Source organism: Vulpes vulpes, unplaced genomic scaffold, assembly GCF_048418805.1.
Source record: "Vulpes vulpes isolate BD-2025 unplaced genomic scaffold, VulVul3 Bu000000626, whole genome shotgun sequence".
Classification (NCBI taxonomy): Eukaryota; Metazoa; Chordata; class Mammalia; order Carnivora; family Canidae; genus Vulpes; species Vulpes vulpes.
Genome location: NW_027325669.1, coordinates 354,361 through 373,527, shown reverse-complemented (window position 1 = coordinate 373,527; position 19,167 = coordinate 354,361). Strand labels below are relative to the sequence as shown.

General features: G+C 33.1%; 1 protein-coding gene across 1 annotated transcript in view; it reads left to right on the top strand.

Annotated features, from left to right (window-relative positions):
- The window catches only part of LOC112912724 (low-density lipoprotein receptor-related protein 1B-like), a 1,003,376-nt gene that overhangs the window by 633,183 nt on the left and 351,026 nt on the right, over positions 1 to 19,167 (top strand). The window contains exons 29-30 of the mRNA XM_072745081.1: positions 93 to 187; positions 18,192 to 18,341. Coding sequence (XP_072601182.1) covers positions 93 to 187; positions 18,192 to 18,341 — 245 coding nt within the window. The remainder of the gene's footprint in view (positions 1 to 92; positions 188 to 18,191; positions 18,342 to 19,167) is intronic.

Genomic DNA, 19,167 nt, shown 5'->3' with positions numbered 1-19,167 from the left:
TACTTTGACATTAACTTTATTCCTCAGCATATGTGTCTAGTTAACAAGTAGGTCTATATCTAATATTTTTAATCCATATCTCTTAAATTAAGGAAACTCTACTGGACAGATGGAAACACAATTAACATGGCAAACATGGATGGCAGTAATAGCAAGATTCTCTTTCAGAATCAAAAGGAACCAGTTGGTAAGTTGTTGGTTTGTTGTTGTTGTTTTCAATAATCACTGCAGTTTTTAATATGACAGATCTGTACTCCTACAATGTATATTTGATTTAGACACTGAAAGAAGATATTACAGATTAGTAATATACATTCAATCAGGAATTTATCAATCTCATTGAATCCACTGAGTCTGTGTTGGGTAAGGAGAAAACATTCTTTTTGTGGGTAAGAAGATAAGTTCTTTTGATATGAGGACTTTTATAATATCTTTAGTATGAAGTCACTTAAAACTTGATATAATTTATGAATCTCTTACTCTCAGTGGTGAATATCTGATACATTGCTACAGTGGGAATATAATGTACTATGGCTTCCCCTGATCATCATTGTTGTGTCATTATTAATAATTATAATGATTTAAATATTCAGTACTTAGTTTTCAGGAGTTCTATTCACTATGCAGTAGATTTATTTGGTTTGTTATTCTACCTTTGTTAACCATTATAAATCATTAGGTAACACTCCATGGTGCTGAAAGAAAGCTCTGATGTATATTCGTAAAACATCTTTTAAAATTTTAACTACAAAGATTCTTTTAGAAGGTAAAAATATATATATTTACACAGATATCTTTATATTATCTACATATATATTTTCAAATCCTAATTACTCTTTCTTCATATTTTCTTATATTTCCTTAAGAGGCAAGAATTATCGCATTGCCTGTTTGTAATCTCAAGTATCTTTAAAAAAAATCTAATAATGAACTTAGATTTTGATATCATACTAAATGCAAATGATGAAATATACAGAAGAAAAACATTATTTTGCTTTGAACTGAACATAGTATATTTTTAAATTCTGGGGATAAAATCAATTCACCATGAAGCTTTTTAACAATTGGTCTTAGTTTTAGCAATGTGGTAGTATCCTTAGTTGAGGTTGTTCATTTTTACTAGTTTTGATTCAGTAAAGGTGTAGTATCACCAAGATTTACAATAATAATTCTTTCCAAGTAGTCTATAGAATAAACCTCTGATAGAAAATGATATTAACAGCCCTTTTCTTTGGACTGGCTGTTCTAAGATTTGATACACAATTGGAATTCAAGGTAGTGTTAGAAATTAAAAGCAAATTGAAATGCTAGTACTTCTGTGTTGAAAATGATAGGACAAAAGAAACAAGGGGCTTTACAAGATTAGGACCCATACCACAGACTTAATTTGGACTCAAGCAATTCAGTTGGTGCTTATCTAGAATTGTTGAGAATATTTAATATGGAAAAGTGAGTATGATGAAAATAGTATGAGCAAATAAAGTCCTTACACTGTAATGTGGTAGCCAGAGGTTACACCAAAGTGTTAATTTATGTGCTTGTTTCTATAATGAGAAAACCTTATCTTTAATACTAAATACCCATTCTCCTCAAAATAAATTAAAAAAAAATATCTAACAGCTTATATAAAGACCATTTATAAGAAAAAGAATGTTACTGTTTGTACTTTGTGGTTGACCCCTCAAGTGTTATGCACTAGGTGATATTTTTAATTATATATCCATGAGGATTCAATATTTAATAACAAATATTAGATGTCTATACCATTTCAGTTATTGTTATATTTGAAAATTGCTCTAAAATAAATTCAAAATGATACTTTTTAATTTTAATTTGTGGAAGATACACCATTTTAACCAAAGTAACCCAGAATCTCATTGGAAACTATGCCTTAAATCAGCATCATTGAATATGGCTTGCAAGTCATTCATTCACTCAATAAACAGATTTTTATTGAGTATCAGATTTTGTACTGGGCTTGTTGATAAAAATTTGACACTGCCCTTTTCCTTAAGGGACACAAGAACCTAAATCATTTTAGATTCCATTAAGTAAATTTACCTCAGTGACCTTCAGCAAATTAGCGTTAGCTTGGGTAGTACTTGCTTTCCTCATCTGTAAAATCAAGACAAAATGTCTATTTTATAAAGTTCCCATGAGGATCAAATGAGGAAAATGTATTAAGGGAACATCTGGCCTTTAATAATAGAATCTGTCAGGAGTAATAATACAATGTATATTGGGTCCAATAGACTGGAATATGAATGATTTGATTGTCTGCAGTATTGGAAGTATAAATGAGTTCAGTGAAGAATAAACATACAATAGAATCCGTAGAAATCCTTCAGAGGGAATATATGTACCAAGTGAGCGTCTGAGATGAACAAATTTTTATGCAAATGTGAGGATTTAACTTCTATATTATTTTGCTACTAATGCTAAGAGGTAAACAAGTTTGAAGTAGCTGGATTCTCCTCTCATATCTTTTCAACATAGGTCCTCGAGCAAAAAGACAACTGGGCCCCCATCTTCCTCTTGTAGTTCTTTACAAATAGATGTTACTTACAAGTTCCTACTCTAACTTTCTACTTTAGCTAACTAATCATGTTAGCCAGGTGCTAAGACTGATGGTTTCTGCAATGCTGAATGAGAGACTGTGTTGTCCATACATAAATGTAACAAAGTACTTTTCCTTTTTATGTGTTTGGATATCTGGATGTTCTGTGGCAAATCCTCACCCCAAGGTATCCTACTGCACTCTGCCCACAGATATCTTTATTTTTGATGTCCATAGGAATCAAGTCAGCAGCTGAAGTAATCTCCTGCCTGTTTTCCCTTGCTTTCCTAAATGAGTGATATTTCTGTGTTGGTAGGTCATTAACACATCTGCTAACAGTCACCATCTTTAACTCCCCATTCCAAATTAAGTGAGTTCAATTGTTCAAGATGTAAAGCACAAGAGGAAGAATGAACTTCAGGAAGTTGGAAACTAAGGACAACTTAGTGATTTTCATATTGACATGAAACATTTCCTTTGTTGTGTGAGGACAATATGGTTGGGGAAAAAGTTTTAGTCCAAACAAATAGGGATTTGAATCTCTGCTTTGATGCTTGTTAACTGTGTGACTTTAAACATTCTTCTTTCCTTTTCAAAGGCTCGGTTTTATTATCCATAAGATAGAGATAATGGTGTCTACCTTGGAACTATGTTTAGATTTAAAGGTACATATGCAATATCTTATGTCCAGCAACTCTACACTTATATACTCTAAAGAATATATCATTGACACAAGTAACAAGGATATTCAATGCATCAATGAAAGAACCTAAATTTTCATCAAAAGAGGAATGAGTATAATAAATACAGCATGTTTACATGCTGAAATCCTGTATATAAATACAGCTATGTTTATGTGTATATATGTATACAAAAAGACATAAATAGATCTCAGAAACATTGAATGAAAAAAGTAATTAGCAGAATGGTACCACTTAAGTAAGTTCAAAATGAAACATAAAACATTAATATGTATTGCTCCTGGATTAATATATTTATAAAATGATAGAAATTGGTAAGCTGGAAATATGCACACCAATTTTATGACAGCTGTTCACTTTGGGAAGGAGCAATAATGCTCTCCTTTCATCTTTATCAAAAAGGACTTTACTGTATTAGTAACATTTATTTCATATTTCATAAAAAGATTCAAATTAAATATAGTAAAATAATACTATTCAGTCTTAGTGGCAAATATATGAGTGTTTACTCATCTCTTCTCTGTGATAAAGCTGGCTCTTCAAAATATCCCTAAAACAACCTACTGCTTAGTCAAAGCTGAGTTTCTTATTTCCCACACTGAGGGAGAATATTAAGTCATCAATGTTTTAGCAGTGTCTCAGGGAAAAGCAACATTGAAATAGTAATTAAGATTTTGAAGTCTGGTATAGGACAGGTGTTTCAGTTGGACGCTTGGTTAGGATTATTGGGTAAAGATCATTATATAATTTTGGACTGGTAGATACAGAAAGATTTTGAGGGAAGGTGAGTCAAAGAGTATTGATGTATAAAATGTCATTTGTTGCTTTTTTTCACTGGAAAGTTGATAGGTATCCAGGAAGTTCCTGAAATTTGCAGTAAAATTATCTTCAACTCTTAACTTACAGGACAAAGGTTTCTTAACATAGTAAATTATACCATTAAAGACAGTGGTTGTTAAAGCCACGGTAGTGTAGATAATAAGATGTGTTTTGGATTTTCTCATCTATAAAATTAAGCCTTTGCATAATAGGTTCTTTTTGGCGTTTCTTTTTTACTCATTTAAAATATAGTAAAAACATCCTTTGTGAAGAATTGTGTACACTAATGTATTCTTCACTGCTGACTCTGAAAAATGATGTACAATAGGAGATGGGAGACAGTTGTGTATCTGTCACGGTTTCATGAGTGAAACACAACCAGTAATGTATGTGGATAGATAGATGATAGATAGATGATAGATAGATAGATAGATAGATAGATAGATAGATAGATAGGTGTAGTTATATAAATATAGATATACAAAAAGATTTATTACAAGGATTTGTTGGATGAGATTGTGAAGCTGGCAAATCTGAAATCCTTGAGCAGGATGGAAAGTCTTAGGCAGCAGCTTAAACTTAGACTTTGGTTACAATTTCCTCTTCCTTATAGAAATCTTAGTTCTAGTCTTAAGGCTTTTCACCTAATTGGATCAAACCCACCTAGACTTTGTACTATAATACTCTTAACTTAAAGTCAACTGGCTGCAAAAGTAACCACATCTACAAAATACCTTCACAGCAAAGTCTAAAGTAGTGTGTAATTGAACAACTGGGAATGATAGCCTAGACAGATTGACACATTAAACTAGCATCACAAGTTTTAAACACAAACTTTCCTGTATTTTATCCACTGATCTGTATGCCCACAGATACAGCAATTGCGTATGTTGATCCAAACATAGATTTCTATAAATATTTACATAAAATCTAGTAAAAGCTCTATTAAGCAGAAATGGAAAGTAGACAAAATTTAGCTGACATTAATTAGCAATGCTTTCTTAATGGAGGCTAGGAAATGACTTCATTATACTGAATTTAGCATGTTTGGTATAGATTATTATAAAGTATGATAACATGTCCTTTTTAACCTAGAAGGAGAAAAAATTTAAAAAAAAACTTCATAATGTTTCAGTAGACATATATAAATTAAAAAAAAGAAAAAGAAAGAAAAACATCTCTACAATAAGTTTTCTTTTTTTTTTTTTTTTACAATAAGTTTTCTTAAATCCAATTTTATGTATTAAGTGGTTAATGTTAACATGTTATGCTGTGCACTGTGGATGATGCAAAGATGGCTTTTTATGAAATACTTGCTTTGTAGCAATGATGTAGGAAGGAGAAGGAGTCAGGAACATGTGGTAAGGGTTCTTGTCTTGGTGTATGTATGTGGCCTCTTGAAGAAAAGGGAAAAAAAATGTGTTCCTACAGAGTGCCAATTACTGGGAAATAAGGCAAAAGGGGGAGATAATAGACCTTTCCTCATGGCATTTGCTGTCTAAAAGGAATTGCAGTATGCCTGAGTGTTATCCACTTCAGCCATATTTTCCTTTTATGCTTCTCTCAACTTGCCAGACTCTTTCCTCTAACAGTGTATTTTACAAGATATTCCTTTGCCCAGAAATTCCTCCCATCTCAAGTGTCTGTCTGTCTGCTGTCTGCCAGATTTCAACTCAAATATGATTTCTTCAAAGAAGCTTTCCTGACCTCTCTTGACAAGGCCGAAATCTCTTAAAAGACACCCTTAGCACCACTTCACCTTTTAGCTCTTGTCATTATTTTAGATTTTTGTTTGTTGAAATTTGAATAACTTCTGTTTACCAACTAGAAAGGAAACTACAAAGTTAGTAACCATAGCTGTTTTATTTACCATTGTGTCCTAACTTGTAGCTCAATGCTGACATGGAAGTAGATCTTCAACAAATATTTGCTGAATGAAGTGACCACTGTTTCCTATCCAATAACAACAGGCTCTTCCATGATTGAATGGGTCCAAGATTTATTTATATATCATAGCTGACTAAGATTACTTTGTGAAAGTGTATATTAAGTGATCTGAGTAATGTCTATGTTGCATTCCCTTCAATTATCTGATGAGTAGGAATACTCATAATTTTCTCAAAGCATGGAGTATAAGAATTATGTCAACAAAACTGCCTATAAATAAAACACGGCTAGCTAGAGAGGAAACACTGGAGATACTTGGTTTCCAAATTTGCTTTTCCACAAGCTTCTCTTGCTCTTTCTCCTCCCTCTCCTGTCTAATTCTGTGGCCATTTGGCTCTCCTTAGCACCTCAGAAATTTCTCATAAAATTAAAGAATAGGACAAAAATCTACTTACCAATAGGTCCTCTTAGTACTAGCTGTAAAAATAAAACTAAATTCTTTGTACAGTGATGCCTTCTTCATTCTGATCATATTATTGTAATTTTTGATCTATTCCAATAGGCTAAAGAGACTATTATCTGTAAATTAACTTTAAAAATATTATTCTGAATTGGCTTATAGCAGAAAAAGTCTTGTCTATATTCAGTCACTTCAGCTTCTTTATTTGGGTAAGATGGAGGCCAGGTAAGATGATGCAGGTTTCAAGAGTGTTACAGGCACTGATTAAAATAGATTAAAAATAATGTTGCACAATAACTGTTTTTTAATTAGTGTTTTCACTGTGTGCCTGAACCGTTTTCTTAAAATATATTCAATAACAACATAATGTTTACTGCTTTACACAAAATCTGAAGCATTTCAGATTATTTTCATTTTTAAACAATTATTATTTTTTCTGTTGTTTACTTATTTTTTTCTCTCCTCTGGATAGTTTAGAGCCATGGTGCAAATAAGTGGGCAAATTTTTGTTTGTTTTATATGCAAATTTGAACTGCTATTTAGTGTAGCATTGTAGCTGACACCTAGAAGTGCAAGAGCCCCTGGCTCTGGGGGGCCCAAACAGACTGGATTTAGTCACTCACCAATGACAAAATCCAAAGGCAGAGAAAGGAGTGATGGTGAAATAAATGTATTTCAGTGAGGCCAACAGCACTGGGAAGGCAGTGGACTCATGTCTCAAAGACTGCCCCCAGAATGCTGAAAATACTTCCAGGTTTAAAAAAAGCAAAATATGGGGCAAAGGTGCATGAGTATGTACAGGTAGGCAGTGAAAGTCAAAAGGATCATCATCTTGGAGTCAATCTCAGGAGGAGCCTTGCTGGTTCAGAGAAGTCCTTATTGCTTAAGGGGGTAGTTTTGGTTCCCATCAGGGAATGCTTTGCCCTCATTATCTTCCACCTGTGCCAAAAGCCAAACTGGAAAGAAAATACCAACTAGAAAGTTTAAGGTCAAAGGGAGACATCCAAAGTCCTCTTTTAGCATCAAAGTTAAGTCTCATAAGGAAACATTTCATATAGAAGAATCTTTGAAATACTCCCAGGAATTGATGGCATTGTAATCCCACTTTATAAGATTCTCTTGGAACTATTCCCTAAGATGAATTCTAAAGTGGATTTTTTTAGTACTGTGAGTGGACATATGAATGTGTGTAAAAAATACATACAAGCCTATTTTTCTTGGTGTACGTGATCGTCATACCCACGAAATAATATACATAGGGATATTTATTACTTTGTTATTTACTTATCGAACTGCACTGATATTTTGCACTGCAGGAAATTATTGTAATTATTTTTTCATGATGACTCTGTCTGGGCAATCTCTGGCTTAAACTCCTACCTGCTGCATTCTCTAAACCATTTCCATGAAGAAAATTAGGTGATTACAAAAGGAGGAGCTACTTTTCAGTTGCTTTTCTCCTCAGGCATATTGATTATCAGATTATAAATTATTTTTCCCAGAATGAAAGGAGAAAACACAATATTCTATTTGGTGAGGCTGGAAGGTATCAACTCAAAACAATCATTATCTATCACCCTTTATGGAACCTGTATTCTCCTCATGAAGCCATACCTTTGTGTTTGCTTGTACTTAGCCTAGGCTGAGTGATACAGTAGAATCATCATCACTTTGGCAACAAAAATAACATAATTATACTGACTACTTTTTAAGCACTTAAAACATGTCAAGCGCTTGTGAAATGCTTTGCATTAAGCAGATCACACTCATCATTTCTGGAAGGGTCTCTTATCCTTCTTTTGCAGATACAGAAAGTGAGGCTTGTTGAAAGAAGTTAGTTGCCTGTGATGGATAGTAGAGGGGGATTCAAATCCAAGTTTATCTGCTTCCAAAGCCATATTAAATCTTAACCATTATGCTATGCTCAGAGAGGCTGATCTCATATAGTAATTACCTGACCTCAAGCTAAGATCAGGGAATAAAACTGGTACTCTTTCAAGCATGGAAAGTAAGGGGAAAAAAATTCATAACTTCAGTACTCCTGAAAAATGTGGGCCCAATTAGGACACAGCAGTCAGCTTTTCTAAGCAGCCAGGGAACACAAGAAGCAATTTCACCTCTGTGCCAATTGTGCCTCGCTATTAATTATTTCTGAATCTTTAAATTCTACTTTTGAACTGCAGTGTCACTGATATACTAGGCTTTCTAATTTTTGAAATTGTTTTTATGTTGTAATTCACTGGATTTCCCTTGCTTGTTTGTTGTTAAATCCATATGTGTGACATACTTGAAATAGAAGTGCATCATAATCTTATCAAACACCCAAGTTGGCATTTTAGGGCTGTGTATCACTGAAGACCAAGTAATTGGAGCCTTCAGGCAGTTTGGGCTGAATAAGTTTGTTTCTGTTAAATACAAATCAACATTCCTGTTATCCATTGTTGAACTAAATATTCTCAATTAAGATTTATTTCTCAGTCTAGGATAACTAAGTGCTTAGAGCAGTTTGCATAACAGAGGATTTTAATTTACTACTTAAAGCCATTTCCATGTTTAAAATGTTTACATATTATGAATTTATCCCTTAAGCCTCATAGAAAGCAACTTGGCTTGTCAATCAGCATTATCCTTCATGGCTTATTCTTAAGAATCTACTGTACTATATACTTTCTTGATATTCTCCCTTCATTTTCAATGTAATCCCAACCAAAAGTCATTTGTTTACCCAACCTTCAAATACACCTTTTTGAAACCTACCAAAAATTTTAAAAAATTATTATTTAATCATTCCAACCCGTTGTTGAATAATGTGAATTTTGAAATCTACTCTTGGATAACATTCATAAGCACTTCTTAATCACATCAAAAGAATACAAGGGAACTCACTTTTTAAAAATAAGGTTAAAACAAACTTTTGTATGTATTTTCCTACTTGCTATATGTAGCTATATTCTTTAAATACACTAATCTACTCGACATAGTCACTTATGTATGAAACATAATCAATGTATAAGGTCATTAACCTCAAAAGAAATGTTAAGAAGAGTTTACAAAAAAGGCCAGAGGAATTAACAAACGGATACTAAAATTACACATTAATATACATTACTCTGATCATTTGTTTACTGATTCTTTAAAATGTCATGAAGCTTAAAAAAAAAAAGAAAAACGTTATTAAAAAAAGGTTACAAAGTGTATAGTAGGTGCCAGACCCTGAAAATAAAACCTGGGATACATTATCAAGAAAGGCATAGTCGAGTGAAGAAAAACGACAGAAATAATTAGAAATCATTTGATGCAATGTCATTCACGAGTACTATTTCTAGATGCCATAAGGTAATATAAGTAGACTCTAAAAATAGAGGAGACAACTGATTTTGTGTGAGCAAGAAAAATAGAGAAAAGTGTAGGACCCAAACTGGTAATATTTGAAATTTCAGTTGGATCTTGAAGGAAAAATATGTTTTTGTTTTTAAGACAGGGACAGAAGAGAAGGGGCTTACCTTATTCTTAGTAGAAAGGAAAACTAAGCATGAAAAGCAAAAACATGTGATATGTTTTATTTTTATTTTATTTTTTAAAAGATTTTATTTATTTATTCATGAGAGACAGAGAGAGAGAGGCAGAGACATAGGCAGAGGGAGAAGAAGGCTTCACTCAGGGAGCCCAACGTGGGACTCGATCCCAGGTCCCCAGGATCATGGCTGAAGGCGGTGCTAAACCACTGAGCCACCTGGGCTGCCCCTATGATACATTTTAAAAACTCTGAATTTTCTTTTGTGTCTAGAGAAAAAATCTAACACAAGGGAATGTTTAGGATGATATTGACAGGAATTGTAATTTTAAAATATTCAAATGACCCAATCCAGTGCTTATAAAAATATTTTGTCTTATGTTACCTATCAGGCTATAAACTATAGTTTTGGGGAATTATAAAACTATAGGCATTAAACCTTTTAAAATGATCTTTTAGAACAGAACACTCCTCAAGAAAAGCCTGACACCAGGTCTGATCTTGCTTCTACTTTTGCATGTGTTATTTTACAAGCACATAATTTTTGCCAATCGTCAAGAGCTTGAAATATAGGATAAATTGTCTGAGATAAAATGATTAATGTTAGGGAGGATGGGGGAGATGCTGAGTCTTAGCTCTATGAGATAAGCAACAAAGAACTAATTAGTTCTGCAACTCTATTTGTTGTCAGTGACTTCCTAATGCAGAGTGAATGGAGAGGGAAGATTTCAAGAAAGAAATTTAGATCTGGTTGAGATAATAGTATAGACAGTTGCAGTGAAGGTAAAAAAAACAACAACAACAAACTTTTTTTCTTACTTTTCTCTGGCAAGGGACCTGGAAATTAGATTGACAAATGACAAACTACCCAGAGAAAAACAGTTTATTAACAAGACTGACACACATGTGTGTAGGGAAACTCAGTGATCTCAGTAACCCAAAGGAGTGGTTAGAAGTTGAGCTCATCTCAACAAAGAACAGCAAATTTGTAGAAAGATGACAAAGCAAAGGAAAAGAGTTCTAGACTTGCAAGGGAGGAAACTATGAGAAGGCAAATATCTGAGGGAAACTATTGGAAGATAAAGGTTGATTTATTATGTAGATTCCTCTTGGTACCTGGGTTCCTAAGAGTCTAGACTGGTCTCTACTAATTAAGAGGCTAGGACTGCTTTTAGCAAAAAAGTAGGGCAAAGAACTTCTATTTTTTGTGTGCTATTTCTCACTTGTCTTCAAATCAAAATAATTCTTAAGTCAAAGTGGCATATTTTGGAGTGGCATATTCTGATCCCTTACATACTCAACTTGTTCTTGAATAATATGCTTTTTTTTTAATTAAAATTTTTATTGAGATAATCTTAGATTCACATGAACTTATAAAAAATGAGACAGAGTAGTTCCATGTATACTTTATCTAATTTTCTCCCACTGGAACATTATGTAAAATGACATCAAAATATTACAATCTGGAGACTGACCTTCATGCAATCCATTAATATTATTTAGATTTCATGTTTTACTAGTTTTGTGTCTTTAATTTTAAGATCTAAATTTATCAGATGCATAGGTGCCTATATCCAATACCACCGTCAAGATACTGAATAAAATGAATGACGTTCTATGGATAGTGGAAAAACAAAGGAATAAAATAATAGGACAAGATCCTGAATAATTCTAACACCACGGTGGTCCTTCACACTGCTCTTTTATGACCAGATCTCCTGTCTCCTGCCTACCACCTCCTCTCCCCTTCCTCCCTACACCATCTGTCTTCCATTTCTAACATTTTGTGTTTTTAAAATGTTATACAAATGCAACTATACAGTTTGTAACCTTATGGATGGCTGTTTTCCACTCGGCTTATATCCTCAGAGAGTCATTGAAATTGAATATATCAATACTTTTCTTCTTTTTATTGCTGAGCCATGTTACTTAAGCATTCTCAGGTTGAAGGAGATGAGATGATTCTAATTTTTGACTACTACAAATAAAGCTGCTATAAACATTCATGTACAAGTTTTTGTGTGAACATAAATTTTTATTTCTCTGGAATAAATTCCCAGGAGTGTAGTTGCTGGGTCCTATGGGAATAGTATGCTTAGTTTTATAAGAAACTGCCCAGCTGTTTTCCAGAGGGCCTGTACTAATTTTTATTCCCACTAGCAATGTATTAGTGATCCAGTGTTTCTCTGCATGCTTGTCAGCATTTAGTGTTGTCACAGTTTTAATTTTAGGCATTCTTACAGGTATATAGTGATGTCATTGTCATTTTAACTTGCATTTTTTTTTTTTCGATATTGAACATCAGTTTTCATGTGCTTAATTATCATTTGTATATCTTCTTCTCTGAGATATCTGTTCATTTCTCTTGCCCAGTTTTGTAATTGGATTTCTTTTAATTGTTGAGTTTTGAGTGTAATTTTGTTGATACTAGTCTTTTGTTCATTTGTTGTGTGTTTTTAGTAGCCACTTCCTACAATTATCCTAATCCCAGAAGCAGAAGGAGTTGTGCTCTATTGTCTAATAAGCAGATTGCAAATATTTTCTCCCAGATTGAAGCATGTCTTTTCTGGGGCTTCACAGAATAAAAGGTTCTCATTTTGATGTACCTGCATAATTGAGAGAGACTGAAATTACTAACGGAGTGCGCAATCTGAATATACCTCACATTAAGTTATCTCCAAACTATCAGTTGTGGGGATTACCAAAGAGATGGTTGCAAATTTTAGAATAGGATTTTAGTTTGAAAAGGAAATACAAAAACTTGTAGTACTAAAAAATAGCGAGCATTTATTGAGTGCATTCTATGTGCTAGACACTATTATATTATTATTAACAATTTCAGGATGGTGAAGTGAGGATGTAGCAAGGTGAAGGCTGACTAACCTTTTGTAGATGAGCCCGGAGATGAATAGACAAGCTAACTAAATATAAGACGGTACCTTATATTTATATTTACCTCAGAGAGAAGCAGGAATGAAGCACTAAGAGTTCTCAGGTTTCTTCAGCATATTTATTCCTGCACTTACAAAATCTAAGCAATCTTATTTTTTGAGATAGCCTGATAGTGAATAGGCAGTTAGCCCCTTCTTTGCCATGGAACAACCATGCTCCTTTGAAGCCAAAAATTCAATGTTTCAGAAATAGTTTTACCTCCCCGAAAAATCATGCCTCTTCCGGTGAACTCTGAAAATATCTCCACTTTGGAGTCTCCAGAATATTATAATTCTTCTACAGGTATAGTAGGGGTTGCAATTTTATGATATTTCTTCACTTACTGTGTATTTTCAATAGTCAGTTTTTACAACTGTCACAATCATAGATGCAGAAGGAATTGTGTTATATTGTCTGAAGATAATGCTATAAGGAGAATATTTAGAAGATTTCAATATTATTTTTCATACATGTGTAGAGGCTTTAGTGTTAATTATCTGTGTTTTAATATCCATAGTATGTCTTCTTCCCCACCTATATCTTTAGCGTTCTTCTGCCTCCAAAGAGATCTCCTTTTGATACATTTTCCAGCAATATTTAAAAAGCCTCATTAAACTTATTACATGTTCAAATTGAAGGTTTATAAAAATATGCAGTTTTTAAAAGGAATTTCTTACTGTTTTTATTCTAAAATCACCTGAAGAGTTTGTGGGGGTTTTTTTGTTGTTGTTGTTGTTTGTTTGTTTTTTTAAATACTGATTCCTGGGACTGACTCAAACCAATTAAATTAGGCTTTCTGGGAATGAGGCCCAGGAAACAGTATTTTTAATAGTTTTCCAGATAATTGTAATGCATAACCAAGAATAAAAATTTGAAATGAAATTTGGTGTCAGAAAAATATTAGGAAATTATCATCTTAAGAAAGCCTTAATTTTAAAGATTCCTTTTTTTACATATTTGCATTTAAAATTTTTTTAAAGATTTTATTTATTTATTTGATAGAGCACAAGCAGGGGGAGCAGCAGAGGGAGAGGAAGAAGCAGACTCCCCACTGAGCAGAGAGCCCAACGTGGGGCTAGATCCCAGGACCCTGAGACTGGGATCTTGAGATCAGAACCTGAGCCAAAGGCAGATGCTTAACCTCCTGAGCTACCCAGGTGCCCCTGAACTATGACAAAATTCAAAACTCAGTGGATTTAATTTTATTTAGTAATATATGGAAAATATAGACTATATTTTTTCTAAAAAAATATTATGCAGTTGTTTTTATATCAATGCATTTCTATGATGAGAGCAATTACATAATTTTGACAAATTACATTGTCCCAATTAAAAAATACACTGGCCTATTTAAGGCAAAATGTTAGCACAATACATTAAGGGAAACTTTCGGCCTAAAATAAACAGGATCAGAATGAAAGCATGTGAATTAACTCTGCCTATTTACAATAATAGGAAAGAAAAATGAAAAGGTAGATTTTTCTTTTCATAAAGGTTTTTCAATTTAAATGATGACTTTTCTTCCTTTGATATACCTGTTATATTATTGAATCTAGGTTTATTCTTTTGAATACCAAACCCAGATGGTATTAAAAATAAACATGTCTTATAAAAATGAGTCTATATTAATAGTGGTATATTCTGCAGAAATATCCCACAGTCCTTTTGAAGATGTTTTAATCTCAGTCACTGTCACCAATTCTAAGGACCTTTTATTGCAAACATAATCATATTTCTTTGCATAGGTTTTAGGACACTTTTATAAACACACTCATATTCTGTTTTCTCATGGCTATTGATTTAGCATTCTAAAATCACTGAGTAGTTTCAACTGCATCAGAGCACTATCAGTTTACTGCTTAATGATTCATCTTTTGAAATAGTGCAACAGAGACCGGAATCAGAAATTATTCCAATAAGTGGACATCAATTATTTCTTCAATGTTATTAAGAACTAAGTGTATGAGAATGACAAAAAAAAAATCTTATGTTGTGAACACATTTACATTAAACACTTAAAAAAAATACGTACTTCTAAACATTCATGTATCTATGAATTTAAAACATACATCACCAGTTTCTTGAATTCATAATAGGATTTTAAACAAATTTCAATTCAAGGCACCTGGGTGGCTCAGTCAGTTAAATGTCTACCTTCAGCTCCAATCGTAATCTTAGAGTCCTAGAATCAAGCCCCACATCGGGCTTCCTGCTCAGTGGGGAGTCTGCTTCTTCCACTTCCTCCCCCTGGCTCATACTCTCTCTCTCTCAAATAAATTTAAAAAAACTCTTAAAATAATATTTTAATTCTTTTGTAATCCCAGAAATAAACATGCTCAAGAATATCAGAGGTTAAACTAATACATTTAACAGAAGCAAAGCTACACATAGGTAGCTAGGTGATGTATCACATGAATATGTAGTTTAATATGGGAACTTAATTATTTTTTTCCTGTGAATCTTAAAATGATTAATCCTAAACTATTCTATCCTAATATTGATGCAAAACCCAAAGCCATACCAAGTAGACCTATTGAATTACTGCCCTTCTTCCCTTTTGTCGGAGCATCTGGGTTTAGGCAATGTATTAAGAAATTCTGTTGTGGTGATAATTCAACTTTAGTAGGCAGAACTTGTTGAAGACAACTTACAATCTTCATAATGGAATTAATTAAGTAACCTATTCATGCATTTAGTGTTTATAAATTTTCTTCTCTTCTCTAGGCATTATGCTCGGTATTGAAGATCAAAAAGCTCACTATCACACTATTTCTTTTCTTGAGGCACTTGAAGTCCATGAAAATGTTGAGTAGTAAACTCTGGGGAACTCTGACCCCAACACAGTAACTTCCCAGCTCTGTAAAATTTTGCTTTCCACAGCCTATGGTAGAGTCTAGAAATCATAGAGTGTTAGGTAGATGAGAAAGTTCTGACACATTTGGGCACATGTGTATTAATCTGGAGTTGGGCACATTTGGTATTAATGCACCCTTTCCTTAAAAAAGGGGAGGGGGCTGGGGAATCTTGGATGAATTTAATCCCTTAAGAAAAGCCAGGCAATAATATTGATTTTAAAAATTAAGGTGAAGAAAAATAATAGATTAGTCTATTGAAGCCGGTAGTGGTGTAAATGCAATTCCTTTATAATTTCTGCAGATGGATCACAAATATGACTCTTTAGGTTCTTTGCAGCAAAAGCAAAGAGAGAAATATGATCAGTTACAATTTTATATTTTCCACTATAGCTTTTTTTGGCACAGAGCCCTGAAAGACATTTCTCCCTTGGGTCCTTGTATAAAGAGGTCACTATGGGATATGTTATTTCAGACACTATATCCTGGGAAGTGTAACAGTGGTTTTCCTATGGCTACTTCTTATAGCATCCTTCATTTAAATCAAGGGCAAAATGCCAGAGCTCAATTGAGCAACAGATTAAATGAAGAACAAAAATCCAATGGTCTAAAAATGCAGATAGCTCTCTGCTGGTTTGGCTTGATTGAAAGATAAAATTTAGAATACATAGGGATAGATAACTGCTTAGAAGGAATTCTTCGTAAATGTATTTAATTCAATTTTTACTGAAAATTTGACTGTAAAATGCTTGGGATATATTTTGTACCATAAATCTCTAGTAAGATATTCTTCATTGTTGATTAAAGATAGAATTAGGTGATTTAGATAGCCAACTAAGCAGAAAGCAAAATAGACCACAAGTGAACATTAAGTGGTCAACCATTATTGTTACTAGAAAAAAAAAATGCATGGAGGTGACTCAGAAAGTACTTACAGAATAGCCAAACTGTATCTCATAAAAAATTGAATGATGGATGACTTTCAACCTGAAAATATTATACCAAATAATATGAATATGATAGTTTTTATTTGATTATTTTCTCAAGTATTTAAAGCCAGCCACCCACAGTAGTCATAAAAAAATCTGAATACTTTATCCCTGAAATGTCTAATTTTATTTATTAGGTTTATTCTGTACCTTCCAGACTTCTATTAGTAAAACATACCAATAAATCAACAAAGAGCTGATATATTATATAGACTTGTAGTATTATTTCTACTTGATTAAAAGTGGTCTGATAAATCAATTCTACTCTCTAGATTGAGACTATCTGTAGCTGGAAATATTTGGACTATATTTAACTGTTTCTCAGTGCTCCGGGACTCATATGATTCTTTCATGTGTCTCTTTCCTTCCTTTTCTAAAAGGAAAATTGTCGATTTTTAGTTTTGTTTGCTTTTTTTTTTTTTTTTTTAATAGGCAAGGTTTTTGTTTGTTTAGCTGTTTGGTTTTTGTTTGGGGTTTTTTGTTTTTGTTTTGTTTTGTTTTCTTTTTTGTGGTTTGTTTCATTCATTTTCTGAGGAAGATTCCAGAAATAATTTAGTGTACTGTATGCCTGAGTATATGTCCACATATGCTTTTCCACAGCAGTTGTGGATCATAGAAGACCAATATGGAGCCACAGAGTTATTGTTATAACATGAACACTGAGCCTACTGAACATGCCAGTAATTAAGCATACCAAGAACACTTGGTAATAAAAATACACATATTCTGAGACCTTTGAAAACCATGAAAACTGCTATAACATATGAAATTATCCGTAAAATACAATAAAGCTAACCTACAGTGATATACTGTCACATAAGGATAATGATCTTATGCCTTTGGCTTGGTTCCCTTACTAGATGGTTTATTGCCCCATGACAGCCCCTAAATAAGCCCAACTAATCCCATGCTTCAGTGACATTATGATATTTTGAAATTCTTCTACCTTTGTATTTACTTGAAAATAGTTGAAACCAGCAACTTGAATCTAAAACTGCCTAAAGTAAATTTTACTGAAAGTAAGGGGGGTGATTAAAAATTTCATCAATGATAATAGTTTCCCAAAAGAGTATTATGTGTTAAAATTTTCTGAGGCAAAGCAGTGTAGTGAAGAGGGCAGGCATTCAATTTGGAAATTGAAACTTTGTTCAAATTTCTGTAATGTCCACTTGCTAGCTATGGACTCAAATAGATTTCTTAACTATTCTGGGTACTATTTTTCTTATTCATGAAATAAGACAGCCATTGCTCTCAGTGTCACAAGATTGTTTTGAGTATCAACAGAGATAACGCTTAAGTGCCTATAAAAGTATATTGTTCCACAGATAGTTAAAACAGTATATTTCCCTATTAGCCAGGTCTTATTTTTAAAGACAAAAATCTAAGCTTGCAACTTATTTTTTCCCCTCAAATCTAGTGGTAGGTGAACATTACTATTTAAATGGCTACTGTTATGTTTAAGTTGTATAATTTAATTACAGGTCTATCGATAGACTACGTGGAAAACAAGCTTTATTGGATCAGTTCGGGAAATGGAACCATAAATAGATGCAACCTGGATGGTGGTAATTTAGAAGTAATAGAGTCAATGAAAGAAGAATTAACAAAAGCTACAGCCCTAACCATCATGGGTAAGTGCAATGGTTCTATAGTGAGGATGCTCGGTATTGATCGGGGGTTGATTAATTATGACCTGTTAAAAGCTTAGAAAAGTTAAGGCTCCATTAACACCAGAAGCACATTCAAATTACACATCTCTATGAGAGTTTTTTTTTTTTCTTCTTCTTCTTCCTCCTCTTCTTCTTTTTTTTTTTTTTTTTTAACCTTAGCAAACATACTTATAAGATTATCCAGAACAGGGACTTTTGTGCTGTTAGCAATACAAACTTTACTTTACTTTATTGATTCTTGCCTGTGACTTGTATTATTTTATGATTATTTTCTTTGTTCTACTGCAGTGTTCTAAAGTGTAAGGGCCTCATGTATTTGTCAAAATAAAGTCAAATCTGGCTTATTTCTGCTTATCAAGGATAGCTTGGTCCACACAGATAATTCAAAAAACAAGGCCACAGGGCCCATTGACCAAAGAATGAAATTATTCTCCCACAAATAATTTTCTTATTTTTAGAGATGAGTAGCCTTACTAATTTGAGCCTCATTTCCATTTGTTCTGGTTCAGTCTTTGGGGGAAAAAAAAGATTCTAGATGAGTAAGCCAATTAGGAAGCTAGCAGGGAGGTATGGCTTTTCAAGAACAAATAATCAACTTCTACTGTATTGATATTAGAAGTGGATTTTTGAAATATGAGTTTTAATACAAAATGGTTTGTGTTTTAGGAAAGATGTAAGAGTAGATATCAAAAAGACATGCTTTTTGGTAAGATGGCTATGGCTTTACTTAATGAATGACTGGCTCTAAACTGACATTCATGGTAGGTCAGCAATACAGGATTAAATC